Below are 14,911 nucleotides of genomic sequence, written 5' to 3'. Positions count from 1 at the left end.
AAGTCAAGGAACTTATATAGATAAGGTCCTTGCTAGATTTAATATGGTGAATTCTAAGAAAGGATTCCTTCCTATGCAACATGGCTTACGTCTCAGTAAAAGCCAGTGTCCTAAAACACCAGGTGAAATTGAGAAAATGAGTAGGATTCCCTATGCCTCAGCCATAGGATCCATCATGTATGCTATGACTTGTACTCGCCCAGATGTTGCGCACGCTTTGAGTATGTGCAGCAGATACCAATCAAACCCTGGAGAGGCACATTGGTGTGCAACCAAGAACATTCTAAAGTACTTGAGAAGAACTAAGGATAATGCCTTAGTGTATGGAGGTGATGACGAGCTGATCGTCAAGGGCTACACTGATGCGAGTTTCCAGACAGATAAAGATGATTTTGAATCTCAGTCTGGATATGTCTTCATTCTGAATGGAGGAGCCGTCAGTTGGAAGAGCTCAAAGCAAGGGACAATAGCAGATTCTACAACGGAAGCAGAGTACATTGCTGCTAGTGAAGCAGCTAAGGAGGCGGTCTAGATTAGACAGTTAATAGTTGAGCTCGGTGTTGTTCCTAGCACTTCTAGAGCAATTGACGTCTATTGTGACAACAATGGCGCCATTGCTCAAGCCAAGGAGCCTAGTTCTAGCTCCAGATCTAGACACGTCCAACGAAAGTACTACTTGATCAGACACTATGTTGATAGAGGAGACGTGAGGATGTGCAAAGTGCACACTGACGACAACATTGCAGATCCTTTGACCAAGCCCTTGCCTAGGCCCAAGCATGATAGTCACACTCGGGCCAAAGGGCTCAGACACATTGGAGAAATATTTTGAAATATTTTCGTTATTACAGACATTTATGCTTGATTTATATATATGAGTATCATATTATTATTTAATCACTGCTTGGGATTAGATAAAGTATCCGAATAATTTAATAATTATCAAATGGGCTCATCAAAACTGTATCCGAATAATTTAATAATTATCAAATGGGCTCATCAAAACTGTTTTGGTAAATGAAACCTCATTAAGTGAACTGATATTATAAAATTATTAGTTGTTCATGGTCTGAGTCATTAACTAGGATACAAATGACTTAATTCAAGACCATATTGTGAGATTGATTGATAATACCTGATTTCATGTGTTATATGGACATGGAGATGTCTAATCGATTACATAGGTATGTATGGTGATACATATCGGACAGACCTATCATAGAACTCTTCGGGTTCTTTCTGCAGAGTTCTAGGATTATTCATGATTAGTGAGTTCCTTAGACATGAGTATGATATAGTCATCATTTGACTGTTGGTATGTCTTTGACGCTGCTAAACGCTGACCGTACGTAACAGGCAGTTATAAAAGTAGTGATTGGGATTGCCAAAAGTTGAGTGGGAGATATAGTCTTACAAGATTGAATATGTCCTCCTATTCCATGTATACCATGATACATTTGGAAAGGAACGGTGTCTCGGCCACTTGAAGAGTGAGAACTGTGAAAAACGCATGGCCATGCTCAGATGGATTATTAGTAATCATTTGTACTGACAGTTCGATCTCAAGAGTTCAAGAAACATATTTGGCGATAAAGATGAGTTTCATCATATAGTCAAATAAGACATTAAGTGACAAAGGAATTTTAACATTGCACACTTGTTTCAAGGACAAGTGGGAGATTGAAGGAATTGTGTCCTTTAATCGAATGTGCAATTACTAATTATGGTATGGGACATTTAATGGAGATTTACAATCCGGTTATTTTAGGTAGTCATAGTGCTTTGCTAGAAGCCAACTATGATTTATGGACTTTATGTTATAAAGTTCATTGCTATTATAATTGGGTCCTACGAGGTCACACCCTAAGAGTTTATGGACTGGATATATTGGGAGAATTATTATATAAAGTATATAATATAAAGTTATATAAGATATAACTTCAAAATAGAGTTTATTAATAATAAGGAGTTATTGTTAAATAAAGGATAAATTTATTTATAAATGTTATAAAAGATAATATTTAATTATAGAATTAAATATGACTTTAATTAGTGGATTATATTTAATTATAGAATTAAATATGACTTTAATTTGTGGATTATAAATAAGAGTGGATTTTCTTTTAGAAAATCCAATCCAATTCCACTTTCTCTATATACGTGAAAGTGTTTCTACTTTCTCTCCCAAAAACCTTTCATCTTCAACCTAGCAGTTGATTTCTAAGGCTCCAGATCTTTGCTCGGGTGGATCAACTAGAGGAGTTTTCAAGTGAGACTCTTAATCTCTCCATTAGAGAAGGCTTTGAACACGCATCAAGAGGTAATCGTTTTTCCTTTTTCTTAATCCAATTGATTTATGCAATAGATCCTTCGTTTAGATGTTAGGAAAACGTTTCCTGCAATTTCGCTTAGAGCATCTAAAGTTTCTACAGTGAGTACTGATTCCCTTGTGGGTGTGGCCCCCCCTCAAAATGTTACCACCGTCAAATTTATCATACGACAAAAACGAATCCCTTTTGGGAACATTATAATAAGAGTGGCTGAATTTTGAACCCAATCTTCTACATGACGCGTGTGATCATTGAGAGGACCACATCGATATTATTAGATGACTTCAACAACACTAGCAATAGAGGACTCGTCAGCTTTGCCGGTTTGTTTAGTTTGTCCATTTTGGACAATTAAACTTTATATACACAACTTCCTTGTAGTACCAGCATAAAATCACCCATCCTAAGTTTGCGATTTCAATCTGAACTTATCTTTCTTGGGTTTGTCTTGCCTTTTCTCTTCCTCCGGTTTGGAACTTGTAGTGTAGGCACATGGGCTTATGGACTGTACAAAAGTTTAGCCATTAGGTAATAATCACCCAAACCTAATGTGAAGACTGGCCTCAATCTTTCCTATCATGCTAATGAAAGAACCAAGTGGACTCAGTGAACAAGGAGAACAAAAGTGAAGCTGAAAGAACCAAGGAGAACCAGTTGAAGAGAATAGTCGGAGACACAGTGGGTCTTGGCAAGAACTTTGAGGATGTCACTAAAGGAGATTATGTCAATCTCAATCGTAGAGCGAGCTAACGAGATGAGATCTCAGAATTTTAGAGGTTGCTATGGAGAATCTCGCCATTCAAGAAGATGAGATCTCGATTGAGGGACAAGAGGTGAACAACATCGAAGATGTCTTTGGTGTCAGCGAACAGGGGTAGGTCGAACAAAACTCACTTCATACGTCAACAACATTGTTTATAGGTGGCGGCTAACAGGGGTTGTGATAGCGCTTTGGTGGCTATGAAAAGGTGGTAAAGTTGGGGTTTTAAAGAGATGTTGATGGATAGTTGAGATATGGGGAAGGGTTGAATGAAGATTCTGATACAAGGGGTTGAATGAAGATTCTGATATTACGTTAGAGTAGTGTAGAACTGGAGTTTTTCTCATTATTTTGATAGGGTAAAATAAGATAATTGATATTTGAGGAGGGTTTGACTGAAGAGATTTTATATGATTTTAGAGTGGTGTAGAAAGAGTTTTTCTCATTATCTTTATAGGATAAAATATACTATATGTGTACAAGTAGAAAACAAGTAGGTGTGAGATGGTAAATACAAGTATGTAAGAAGTAAATACAAGTAGTGGAGAGGTAAGTTGGTGGAGAGTGTAATATAATTTACACCCTTTGCGAAACTCATGGTGGATCAAAAATCAATAGTTTAGAGAAGAACTAACATAATTGAGGAATAAATTGTGTTAGTAAAGTAATCTGCAACTTGATCTTTGGAAGAGGCAGAATAGAGTAATTTGACAAGCAACATGCTCTTGACGTACTACACCTCAATATGTTTGGTGAGTTCAACATGCTCTTGACGTACTACACCTCAATATGTTTGGTGAGTTCATGTAACACTGAATTCATAGAAATAGAGATGACAGTCAGATTATTACAGTGTAGAGTGATGGGGGAAGAATAGAGACTAATATCTCACAAAAGAGTGCTGAGTATTTGTCAATACACAAACTATTCTTTAACTTCTCAATTTCTTATTCTAACCTTAGTTTTCTATTCACCGTGAGTTTGAAAGGGCGATGTTAAGATATATTATGCCCTCCTATCTACTCACCTCTCACCTATTTATATTTACCTCTTACATACTTCTCATTTAATTGTAGTAACAATGTCACACCTACTAGTTTTCTACTTGTTTTAAACCGCTCTAATCGGTGGTGAAGAGCATAGGGAATTAGAGAGGCATATTTATTGTCTACTTTAAATTTGTTAGAAGAGAGTAGAAAAGAGTATTAGTTTAGTCCCACATTGCTTATGAGACTAACTTGTAATTAGTCCATCACTATAAATAGTAAAGTATAGAGTGAGGGGAGTGATCTCTCCAATAATCTCTTTTCTCTCTAAATATCAACATAGTATCGGAGCGATATTCCTAACCCTAACCCTAATTCCTAAACCCTAGCCGCCAAAACAACCTTAACCCTAAACCCTAATCCCTCTTTTAACCCTAACCCTAACCTTAATCCCTCATCCGACTCCTCCAGATCCGACTCCTCCTTCTCTCCTCCAGATTGGACTCCTCCCTCTCTTCTCCAGATCCGACCCCTCCCTCTTCTAGCAGCCATGTTCCTGCTCCTAAACCCTAAACCCTAATTTTCGTCACTACCTGCTTCGTCCGCCACCGCCGCCGCTTGCTTTGTTCGCCGCCACTTGCTTCCTTGACAACTTGGATATCTTACCTTACTCGGTATTTCCTCGAGTTGAAATTTGGATTTGATCTTGAGAAGAGTGTTTATTTTACCTTACTAAGATATTCACTTCAGTTCTTATTTACACATAAAAACATCAACGTCAAACCTTTTTCACGTCCGACTCGGATCATTGAATTGGTGGTCCACAGAGGAAACTCCAGATCCAGATCTACTTCACCGATTCGATCTTCCTCGACAACTCCCACCCGTCGTCGATGATCGTCGTCGTCATGTCCCTTTATTTTCGGATCTGACTTAGATCTGCGAATTGTTCTCCAAAATAAAAAAATAAAAAAAATAAAAAAAAGAAAAGAAAAGAAAAAATTACCCTTCAGGTTCTTGAACTTTAACCTTTAAGTTTCATGTTAACCTTCAGGTTTCATGTTAACCTTCGGGTTCTTGCATTTTAACCTTCAGGTTCTTGTATGTTAATCTTCAGGTTCTTGCATTGTTAACCTTCGGGTTCTTAGACTTGTTTAGCCTACTGGCTAATTCAAGGATTATTATCTTGAACTTGGACTTACTTTGATTGTGGAGTACAACTTGTGAAGGGTATCGTCTTGATCTCTACTCGTCTGTTTCATGATGACCGGATCTGAGGAACTCAAGAATTCTGAATTAACGATCCAGACGAAAATTTTAGAGATATTTTCTAGTAGAATCACTGATCGAAAACTTAACGGAATTAACTATTTCCAGTGAAAGCGTGTTATTAAAATCTACTTGGCAGGCCGAGGCAAAACTGACCATTTATTGACGGACCCTCCTACTCCGACACCGGAGTCTTGGATATTAGATAATAGTGTCATCTTACATCAGATTCTTAATACTATAGAACCTAAAATTCAAGATTTAGTCCTTTATTGTATGACAGTGAATGAACTTTGGTGTTTCTTGCAAGATCTTTATGAGGGTAGCAGTAATACTAATCGAGCATATGAAGTTATTTAAGAGTTGTTTCGTAAGAAAACAGGATGGTAAATCCATGGATGATCATTATGGTGAGTTCAATCGTCTGGCTTAAAAACTTCGTCAAATTTTTTTTCTATTACTGGGGATGTAAAACAGATACAAAATTAATGGAACAAACTTATGGTACTCACCTATTTGGGTACCCTAGATTCCATTTACTCCTCTGCTCGACCACAAATCATGGGGAACTCCGCCATTAGTTCTCTGGCTGAGACTTATCACTTTCTGAAAAACGCTCTCCATACACAGTCACCAACATCAACTGCGGATTGCTCTGCGCTTACCACTTAGAGTTAGTAGGCTTATGGACGAAGGGGTCATAATGGTGGTCCTGGAAGGGGTAGAGGAAACTTTAAAGGGAGAGGAGGTTACCACACTGATCGTTCTGGGGATCGAGGTGGTTAATAAGGTGGCCGAGGAAGTCCATCCCAAGACGAACATGCTCATGATAATGACTCAATGAAGACTTGTAACTACTACCACCAGTTAGGACATCTCAAATATAATTATCCTGAATTGAAAAGAAAAAGACCAATGGTGCTTATATGACTGCTCCGGATAACTTGACCTCATCTGATAATGACAGTCAACTATAGTCAGTCATTCATGATGCGAAGCTGCAACATCAATTTTAGCAATTTTAATTATTCCAGCAGTACCATAATTCACAAACATCATCTTCCTCCTTATCCACTATCAAAAACGCAGGTACCATTTTACTTACATCGTCTTCGTCTAATACTTGGATTATAGATACAGGTGCCACTAATTATATGACTAGGAATCAATGTATCTTGTCATCTTTCAGCTCTACATCTAATTCAGTTATATTAGCTGATGGTTCACGTACACATGTTCAGAGTGTCGACAACACTAATCTTACTCCTAATCTTCCTCTCTCCTCTGTATTCTATCATCTTAGTTATCCTTATATTCTATTATCTGTTAATAAGATCACCAAATCTCTAAACTGTACAATGACATTCTTCCCCACACATTGTGTCTTTCAGGATCTGGTCACGAAAAAAATGATTAGGACGGGGCATGAGCAGAACGACCATTATAAACTAGAATTAGGAGCTAAATATTTGGCATGTATCGGCAACTTATCAGCCCTACAATACCACTGTCAGTTAGGACATCTCTCTCTCTCTGTTCTCAAGCTGCTTCATCCTCAGTTCAAATCTCTTTCCTCATTAGAGTGTGAGTCGTGTTAACTTAGAAAACACCATCGTGTGTCTTATCCTAATCGAGTCAATAAAAGGGCTACTAAGCCATTAGATCTTGTTCATTCTGATGTATGGGGGTCAATGCCCAATAACTTCTAAATTGGGGTTTCGGTATTTTGTCAGTTTTGTGGATGACCACTCTCGTATTACCTAGATTTATCTTGTCAAGTCTAGATCTGCAGTCTTTTCCATATTTAAACTCTTTTATTCTGAAATAGTCAATCAATTCAAGTCTTCGATAAAAAAATTTCGAGCTGATAATACAAAAGTATATTTGGATGGCAACTTTATTAGTTTTCTTAAATAATATGGGATTCTCCACCAGTCTTCTTGTGTTTACACTCCTCAGCAAAATAGAGTTGCTGAACGCAAGAATAGACATCTCTTTTATATTGCTCGGACCTTGCTGTTTTATCACCATGTTCCCAAAGAATTTTAGGGGGAAGCTATCATAATAGCATGTTACTTGATTAATTGAATATCTTCTTTAGTTCTGCAAGATAAAATTTCTTTCAAGATTCTATACCCCAACGATGATCTTTTTTTGCTACCTCCAAAGATTTTTAGCTCCTTATGTTTTGTTCATAATCACTATCCAAATATACAAAAAATTGACTCTCGGTCTCTTAAAGGCATTTTTCTTGTCTATTCTCAAAAGCATAAATGTTACAAGTGTTTCTGTCCATCACTCAATCGCCTTGTGTTCTCTGCTGATGTAACCTTCTTCGAAGATAAACCCAGTCATTCTAGTTCTCTATCTCTATTATCACCGGATGACAATACTATTTGATCCTACAAGAGTCACTCGTTATCGGTGGTGGTTCATTCGCTGACAATACTATTTGCGCTACTGGTAAACACTCAGTATGGTATAATGACCCAATTCAAGTTTATAATCGTCACTCTGCTCCTGCTCCTGTGCTAACGTCGGCCTCAGCACTACGTCCTCCGGCTGAAGAACCTGAATCTGTAAGTGCACATTTATCCCCTTCTGTGGATGACCTTCCTATTGCACTTTGAAAAGAGACACGAACTTGTACTTAACATCTTATTTCTAATTTTATCTCCTATGATCGCTTATCCTCTTCCTTTCGATCTTTTTTTACTTCCATCGACTCATATTTGATTCCCAAGAATGTGTCAGAAACCCTATCTATTCCAGGTTAGCACCAAACGATGCAAGAAAAAATAAGGGCTTTGCAACAGAATGAGACTTGGGATTTGGTTCCACATTCATCAGGAAAGCGGTCCATCGGCTACAAGTGAGTGTACACTGTCAGTTGAATCCTGATGGAACATTGACACGGCTGAAAGCCCGACTGGTTGTTAAAGGCTATTCACAGGTGTATGGCTTGGATTATGTAGATACATTCTCTCCAGTGGCAAAAATAACATCTGATCAGTTCTTTATTTCATTAGCAGCGGCAAATCATTGGCCACTTCATCAGTTGGATATCAAGAGTGTATTTCTTAATGGTATTCTAGATGAGAAGGTTTACATGGAGCAACCATCAGGATTTGTTGCTCAGGGGGAGAATACGAATGTGTCTAGGCTGAAGAAATCACTTTATAGTCTGAAGCAGTCTCCGAGAGCCTGGTTTGGATGTTTTGCATCGGTTATTCAGGAATTTAGGCTTTGTCGTGCATAGAAAGATCACTCTGTCTTCTAGCGATTTTAAAATGGGAAACGAATTATGCTCGTTGTTTATGTGAATGACATTGTAATTATAGAGGATAATGTTTCTGGTATTGACAGACTGAAGAAGCATTTACAGACACATTTCTAAACCAAAGATCTTGGTTCCCTAAAATACTTTCTAGGCATTGAAGTCGCAAAGTCAACGAAGTGTATTCTTATATGACAATAAAAGTACGCCCTGGATATGCTCTCAGATGCTAGGATGTTAGGATGCAAAAACAGTGATTTTTCAATGGATGTGAACTCAAAACTACTACTAGATCAGGGGGAGCTTCTTGAAGATATTAGACAATATAGAAGATTGGTGGGAAAACTAAATTATCTGACAGTTCAGACCTGACATCACATTCGCAGTCAATGTTGTGAGTCAGTTCTTGTCCGTACCTAGGACTACTCACTTGGATGCAGTAATGAGAATTTTGAGGTACTTGAAGAAAGCTCCAGGAAAAGAAATTCTGTACTCAGATCAAGGACATACCAGAGTTACAGGCTTCTCTGAGGCAGATTAGGCTGGATGTCCTTTTGATAGGAGATCGACTACTGGATATTATGTTTTTCTCGGAGGAAATCTGGTGTCATAGAAAAGTAAAAAAACAAAGTGTTATATCTCGATTCAGTGCAGAATCAGAATACAGAGCTATAGCAAATATAACACTAGAGATGGTTTGGATCAGAAACCTATTGACAGAAATTGGTCTCCCTCCAAAATATCTCATGAATCTATATGGCGACAATAAAGCAACAATGTATATTACTGAGAATCCTGTGATTCATGAGAGAACCAAACACATTGAAGTCGACTGTTATGTAGTCCGCAAGAAGCTCGAGAATAAAATCATCACGGCAAAACATGTATCGACAGTAGATCAGTTGGCAGACATCCTTACAAAACTACTTGGTCGAACACAGGTTGATTTTATTTATGACAAGCTAGGCATGTATGATATATATGCTCCAGCTTGAGGGGGAGTGCTAGAAGAGAGAAGAAAAGAGCATTAGTTTAGTCCCACATTTCTTGTGAGACTAACTTGTAATTAGTCCATCACTATAAATAGTAAAGTATAGAGTGAGAGGAGTGATCTCTCCAATAATCTCTTTTCTCTCCAAATGTTTAAATCATAGAGATATTTTTTAGGAGCATATCTTTCTTCATGCGAAGTGACGACAAACATTGCTTTAGATGAGGAACGAATGTGAATAAATGCTTGTGGGAGCACTTGCCTTCATGCAATTTTTAATTTTACTATAAGATGCACAACTTTGTATATGTGCCCCCATGGAACTTTAGTAGGTGCCTCCAAAGCCAACAAAAGATGAGATCATGAATAGAACAACTACGGGGAAATATTGTTAGAATCTAATATTGTTGGACTCTTGCTAATGAAAATGATCATTTATTAACATCAAAAAATCATGAAAACAATTATGTTTGTACTTGAGATCTGTGCATTTATTGTATAAATAAGCTTTTCTCTTGGTAGAATTTATAGGCCAAATATAAAAAAAAAACTCCCTTAGCATTGGATGATTATCAAATAACTCCATAGCTTTTAATATATTAAAAACACCCACCTTGACTAAAGGGATTATCAGAAAGCTCCTTTTAACTTTTAAGATTTTATCAGAAAACCCCTTCTAGCTTATAGATTTTATCAGAAAACATCCCTAAAACTCTCAAAAGTTAGAGGAGGTTTTTGATAACCCCTATACTTAAGGTGGTTTCTGATATTTTCAAAGTTATTAGGGTTTACCTGATAATCGTCCAAAGGTAAGGGAGTTTTCTGATATTTAGTCAATCCTATATGATGTAAGCTATTAAGTCATTTGTATAATTACATATGTGCCTCTATAGGAATTTTTTTTGGATCCATCCCTGTTTCAGACACATCTTTTTATTAGAGACTTTATCATTCTCTAACTTCTCACAACTTGTTATAGTGTCTCCTATAGCTTTGTAAAGGATCTCATAAATGAGGGACATTTGGATAGTGTGCCTTTATCTCATGATCTTAAACCGCTCTTATTATCATCCTTGCTCAGTTTTCTTTGCTTGACATCAGCATCCATAGCCCTTGTTTCTTAAACAAGGCATGCATCTTGTTCACTGGAGACTGAAGTTGTTGTTGCAGATGAATTTGTCAATTTTGATGTTCTTCGATGTAATTATGATCTCGGTTAAATGAACCTTCGGTTTTGATACCAATTTGCTACGAAAAGCACAGATTGAGACCAAAACCTAGTATAAAAGAACCATCAAAAACACACAAATCTAGTAATAAGGCAGAGCAAGTCATGTGCCCCCAACTAGCAGCTGAAGATCCTTCTTATCATTCAAAAATAGAATAGAGTGAACAAAGATAAGACTTATAATCTGAAGGACATCCTTGCGAATTAAGAGACCTCAAACTCTCTCAATGGTTTTGTTAAACCCTCATTGTACGGATATTATAGAGTTCCATAAGGATGGTGAAGCTCTTATATTGCTTTGTTCTAATTAATCAACGACAATTCATCGTCTTAGACGTCACTTCTGTGTGGACATCTGAAGATGTCTGTCTAGACATTTGCTAGATCTTAGAAGAAATGCAAACTCTCATTTTCTAAAATTTGGAACAAGGGATGTCTAAGCTGGAGACACGGATGTCTCCAGACATTTAGGCATAAGTTTAATGGAAAATCAAGCCAAAACCAACTAATAGAAAAACAATTACATCTTGAAGAAATCGGGCTTTACGTATAGAATAGTTCTCCTTAAACTTTATGGTTTTTAAGATGTTGGTCCCCTAAAAGTTGAGTATTTTGAAATAGGTCCACCAAAACCTATTATTTTGAGAATAGTTCCCCAAAACTTGTAAATTACCCACTCAAGTACACATTAAGCTATCTCCATTAAAAATGTAATGTCATAGAAGATAGAACTCAACTAGGACTCATTTATGGACGGAAGAGGGGGCTATGATAGTTAAATGAAAATCCTTCTCTTCTCTCCTCAATTTTTTTGAATTCGAAATTGGGAGATTCTCTCTGAAATCACACGCCCTCTTGGCTTAGTCAAAAGTAGACCTAAAGCACTCATTTGTGTCGGCCTAAGAGGATTAGCCTTAGTTATTTAAGATCAAGCTTGCAGATAAAAAATTATTGTCCTGGTCGTTTTGTTTTAAAACTTGTGGTAAAGTCTGTAGTTTTGAAATGAAAGTTCAATATTTCTTCAATACTTTATGTTCTTAATGCATTAAATTGAAGTAGTTTGGCATGCGTTGTGAATTTTATGGTGCAAATGTAGGAATTATGCTTTTTTTAATAAAGTTTAGTATTTTTGTTGTTTTGTCATGAAAATTCAATGGACTTTGTTTCAATTATTCATCCCAAGAAATATAAAAAAATCGCACTTTTTTTCTCTTTAAGATCATGTCTAGCATCAGGAAGTACTTTTGCTTTACCATAATTAAAAAATAATGCTATTGCTCTAGTATTTTGCCTTCATTTGGTATCTGCCTCTCTTTTAAAGACACAGGGGATTACGTTTTCATCAAAGAAAAAAAGAAAGATTAAGTGCTTTTAATTAGGATGTTCAGTCTTTACCATATTCTAGCAGCAGGATTCAGAAAATTGTTGTTAAATGAATTTATTTGCTTTATTACCAAAATAGTGAAGATGAGAAGTGGGTACAATGGGAAAACCCTTATATAACTGTTGTTAGTTCAAGCTGGGTTAAGGTAATAGAGTTGTACCATAGGTCCTTATTTGGGTAAGTTAAAAGGATTTGGTGGACTATTCTCAAAACAATAGGTTTTGGGCATTGTTTAAAAAAAACCTGTTACATAACTAGCTATGTTGTGTTATGTAACCTAATAGGCCTTAAATGTTATGTAACCTTATGGAAATAACTCAGACACATCACAACTCTACATTATTACATTATAATATGCGTTATTTCAATATAACATGCGTTATTTTAGTATAACTTATGTTATTTCAATATAAGTTCTAGAGACTTGAGAGTATATCATTTCTTCAAACTTGAAGTAGTTAAGTAATTACTTCTGAATTCTTTATTAAACCTTCATGCCTTGTTGCGATGACATTATTATATGATTGTGAAATTATGAATATGACCGATAAAACGAACGAATGTTATTGTGTACGAGCTATAAATTTATGATTGTATATTTCAATATTCGATTGTGATACTTCATACTAAACCTATATAGCTTGTATTGAATTAAAGAATTTTTATTAATATATTTTTGTATTATGATATTTTGTTCCTAATTCTTAATTACTATTAACTTCTTTTATATTTTTACGGTTTTAACATCGTTATTTTCACATTTTAGGGACCTATCTCAAAATACTCAAGTTTTTGGGGACCAATATCTCAAAAACCCTAAACTTTAAAACATTTTTGAATCCTTGATCCTATGGTAACAATTTACAAAGTAATTCTGATAAACTATAATACAATACAAAGCCATAGAGATTAAAGGGCAGCCTTAGTGCAATAGAATTCGAGTTGTTATTACTGTTCTCAAATACATGATATTTATGAGCGTAGCGTGAAAACTTACAAGTTTGCTCAGAAGTTCATACCATAATCTTCTGTATCATTGTTGTCTTATATGTGAAGTAGCTCAAGTTTTGTAATGTATTTCTTCATATTTGATCCTCTTAATGTCCAAACATCAGCTAGAACCATCAGTTTTTGCCTTCCGTTCAAGTAAAAAACTGCCTGTAATGCTTAATGTAAGCTCTCACAAGCAGGATTCAAGATGAGACAAATGCGGTCATGGTTTATTATTGTATATGATATTATGTGATATGTAAACGACCAGGTTTCTACCATTACAGGCCTGGTCTCTTTAGAAGGATAGACCTAATAGTAATCAATTTTCCGAAATCATGAGCAGGCCCTCTACAGTTGCATCATAAAGCCTGCTTATTTTGTTTATGCTAAATTGCACATAACCTCCTGCGTCTGTACCTTTGAGTTGCAATAAACCCCCCTCAACTTATTTACTAGCACTGAGCACAATTCAAATGCTATTTTTAGAAAGATAAATTGCAAGTAACACCCCTCCTCCTCATGAATTGAGGGGGGCGTTGTGCTAGTTATGAGTTGAGGAGGGTTTAGACATTTAGTGCAACTCAAGGTGTAGATGGAGGATGGTTATATGCAATTTAACCTTTTATTTATCTCGTCTTATGTGGAATAATATGCACCAAAGACAGCTATTATTTTTCAATACATCTTATATGAACATGTTTGTTACCTTCAACTAATAAAACCATAGTCTTTCTGATATTATTCCTACTTTTGTTTTTTGTTTGTTTTTCCACAGAGGATTAAGAAGAAGATCATGAGCTATCTTAATTGCTGTGGCCCTTTGCAAGCATGAGTTAGATGTTGACATTTACCATTCTGTTAAAAAAATGGGAGGTTTTAGAGTTTTGTAAGACTCCATTTCTTGTTTCTTGTTAACTGCTCTGATATCTGCTTGTTTATAAAACACAATGTAACCTCTGGCGCATTGGCTGTGGTCTCAACACCTATTGTTTGTGGCAATGGCTAATGTATGTTGTCTTTCCTCTAATCATTTCATCATCGGCCGGTTTTCCTCTCATATGTAAAATAGACAAGGATGAGAAAAAATTCCCAGCGTTGTGAGGACAATAAAAAATTGTTCACCTATGAACTTTCCTCTTGTTCATTTTACTTAGCTATGGAACCGAGAGTTATTTTATATTTTCACGCCTCTGTAAGTTTGTAACATATGAGAAGGTGCTGTTGGTAGGAAAAAGAATGTGAGGTTCTGTTCAAAAGATTTGAGTTAGGTGCTTGTATCAGCATTTCGACTCCTCAAAATTTGAATCGCATTTTACAAGAGCAAGAAAAACAAAGAAACAATATAAGTTGTATGGTGTAAACCAACGTGTTTTCTTACTATAAGGTCCACTGCCTCTTTACAATGTTGCGCGCATCTGCCCATTATAAAAAAATGTTTCTTATATTACAGTGCAGTGATAGGGGAATCTGGAATAAAAAAAAAGTATAGCAAAAAGCTAACGACATCGAATGTGTATAGAATATCAAAGCCCGTTAAGTTTTTTTCTTTTGGCTACAAAATGGAACGGTGTTCAAGCAAAAAAGTAGAGTTTTTTTTTTCTTTTGGCTACAAAACGAAACAGTGTTCAAGCAAAAAGCCTCCTGATAGTTCTTGCGGCTGCACGAGAAAGCAATCTCCCAGCTAAGTCTGCCG

The 14,911-nt window shown here is 36.3% G+C and overlaps 1 protein-coding gene across 1 annotated transcript in view; it reads right to left on the bottom strand.

The window, feature by feature from the left end:
* The window catches only part of LOC109821536 (uncharacterized aarF domain-containing protein kinase At1g71810, chloroplastic), a 48,637-nt gene continuing 48,291 nt past the window's right edge, over window positions 14,566-14,911 (bottom strand). The window contains exon 22 of the mRNA XM_020387717.1: window positions 14,566-14,911. This exon is cut by the window's right edge and continues 46 nt beyond it. Within this exon, the coding sequence (XP_020243306.1) occupies window positions 14,844-14,911 (68 nt within the window). The 3' untranslated portion in view covers window positions 14,566-14,843.

Source organism: Asparagus officinalis, chromosome 8 (assembly GCF_001876935.1).
Source record: "Asparagus officinalis chromosome 8, Aspof.V1, whole genome shotgun sequence".
Taxonomy (NCBI): Eukaryota; Viridiplantae; Streptophyta; class Magnoliopsida; order Asparagales; family Asparagaceae; genus Asparagus; species Asparagus officinalis.
The sequence above is the reverse complement of the archived record's forward strand: the minus strand, read 5'-3'. Positions and strand labels throughout refer to the sequence as shown.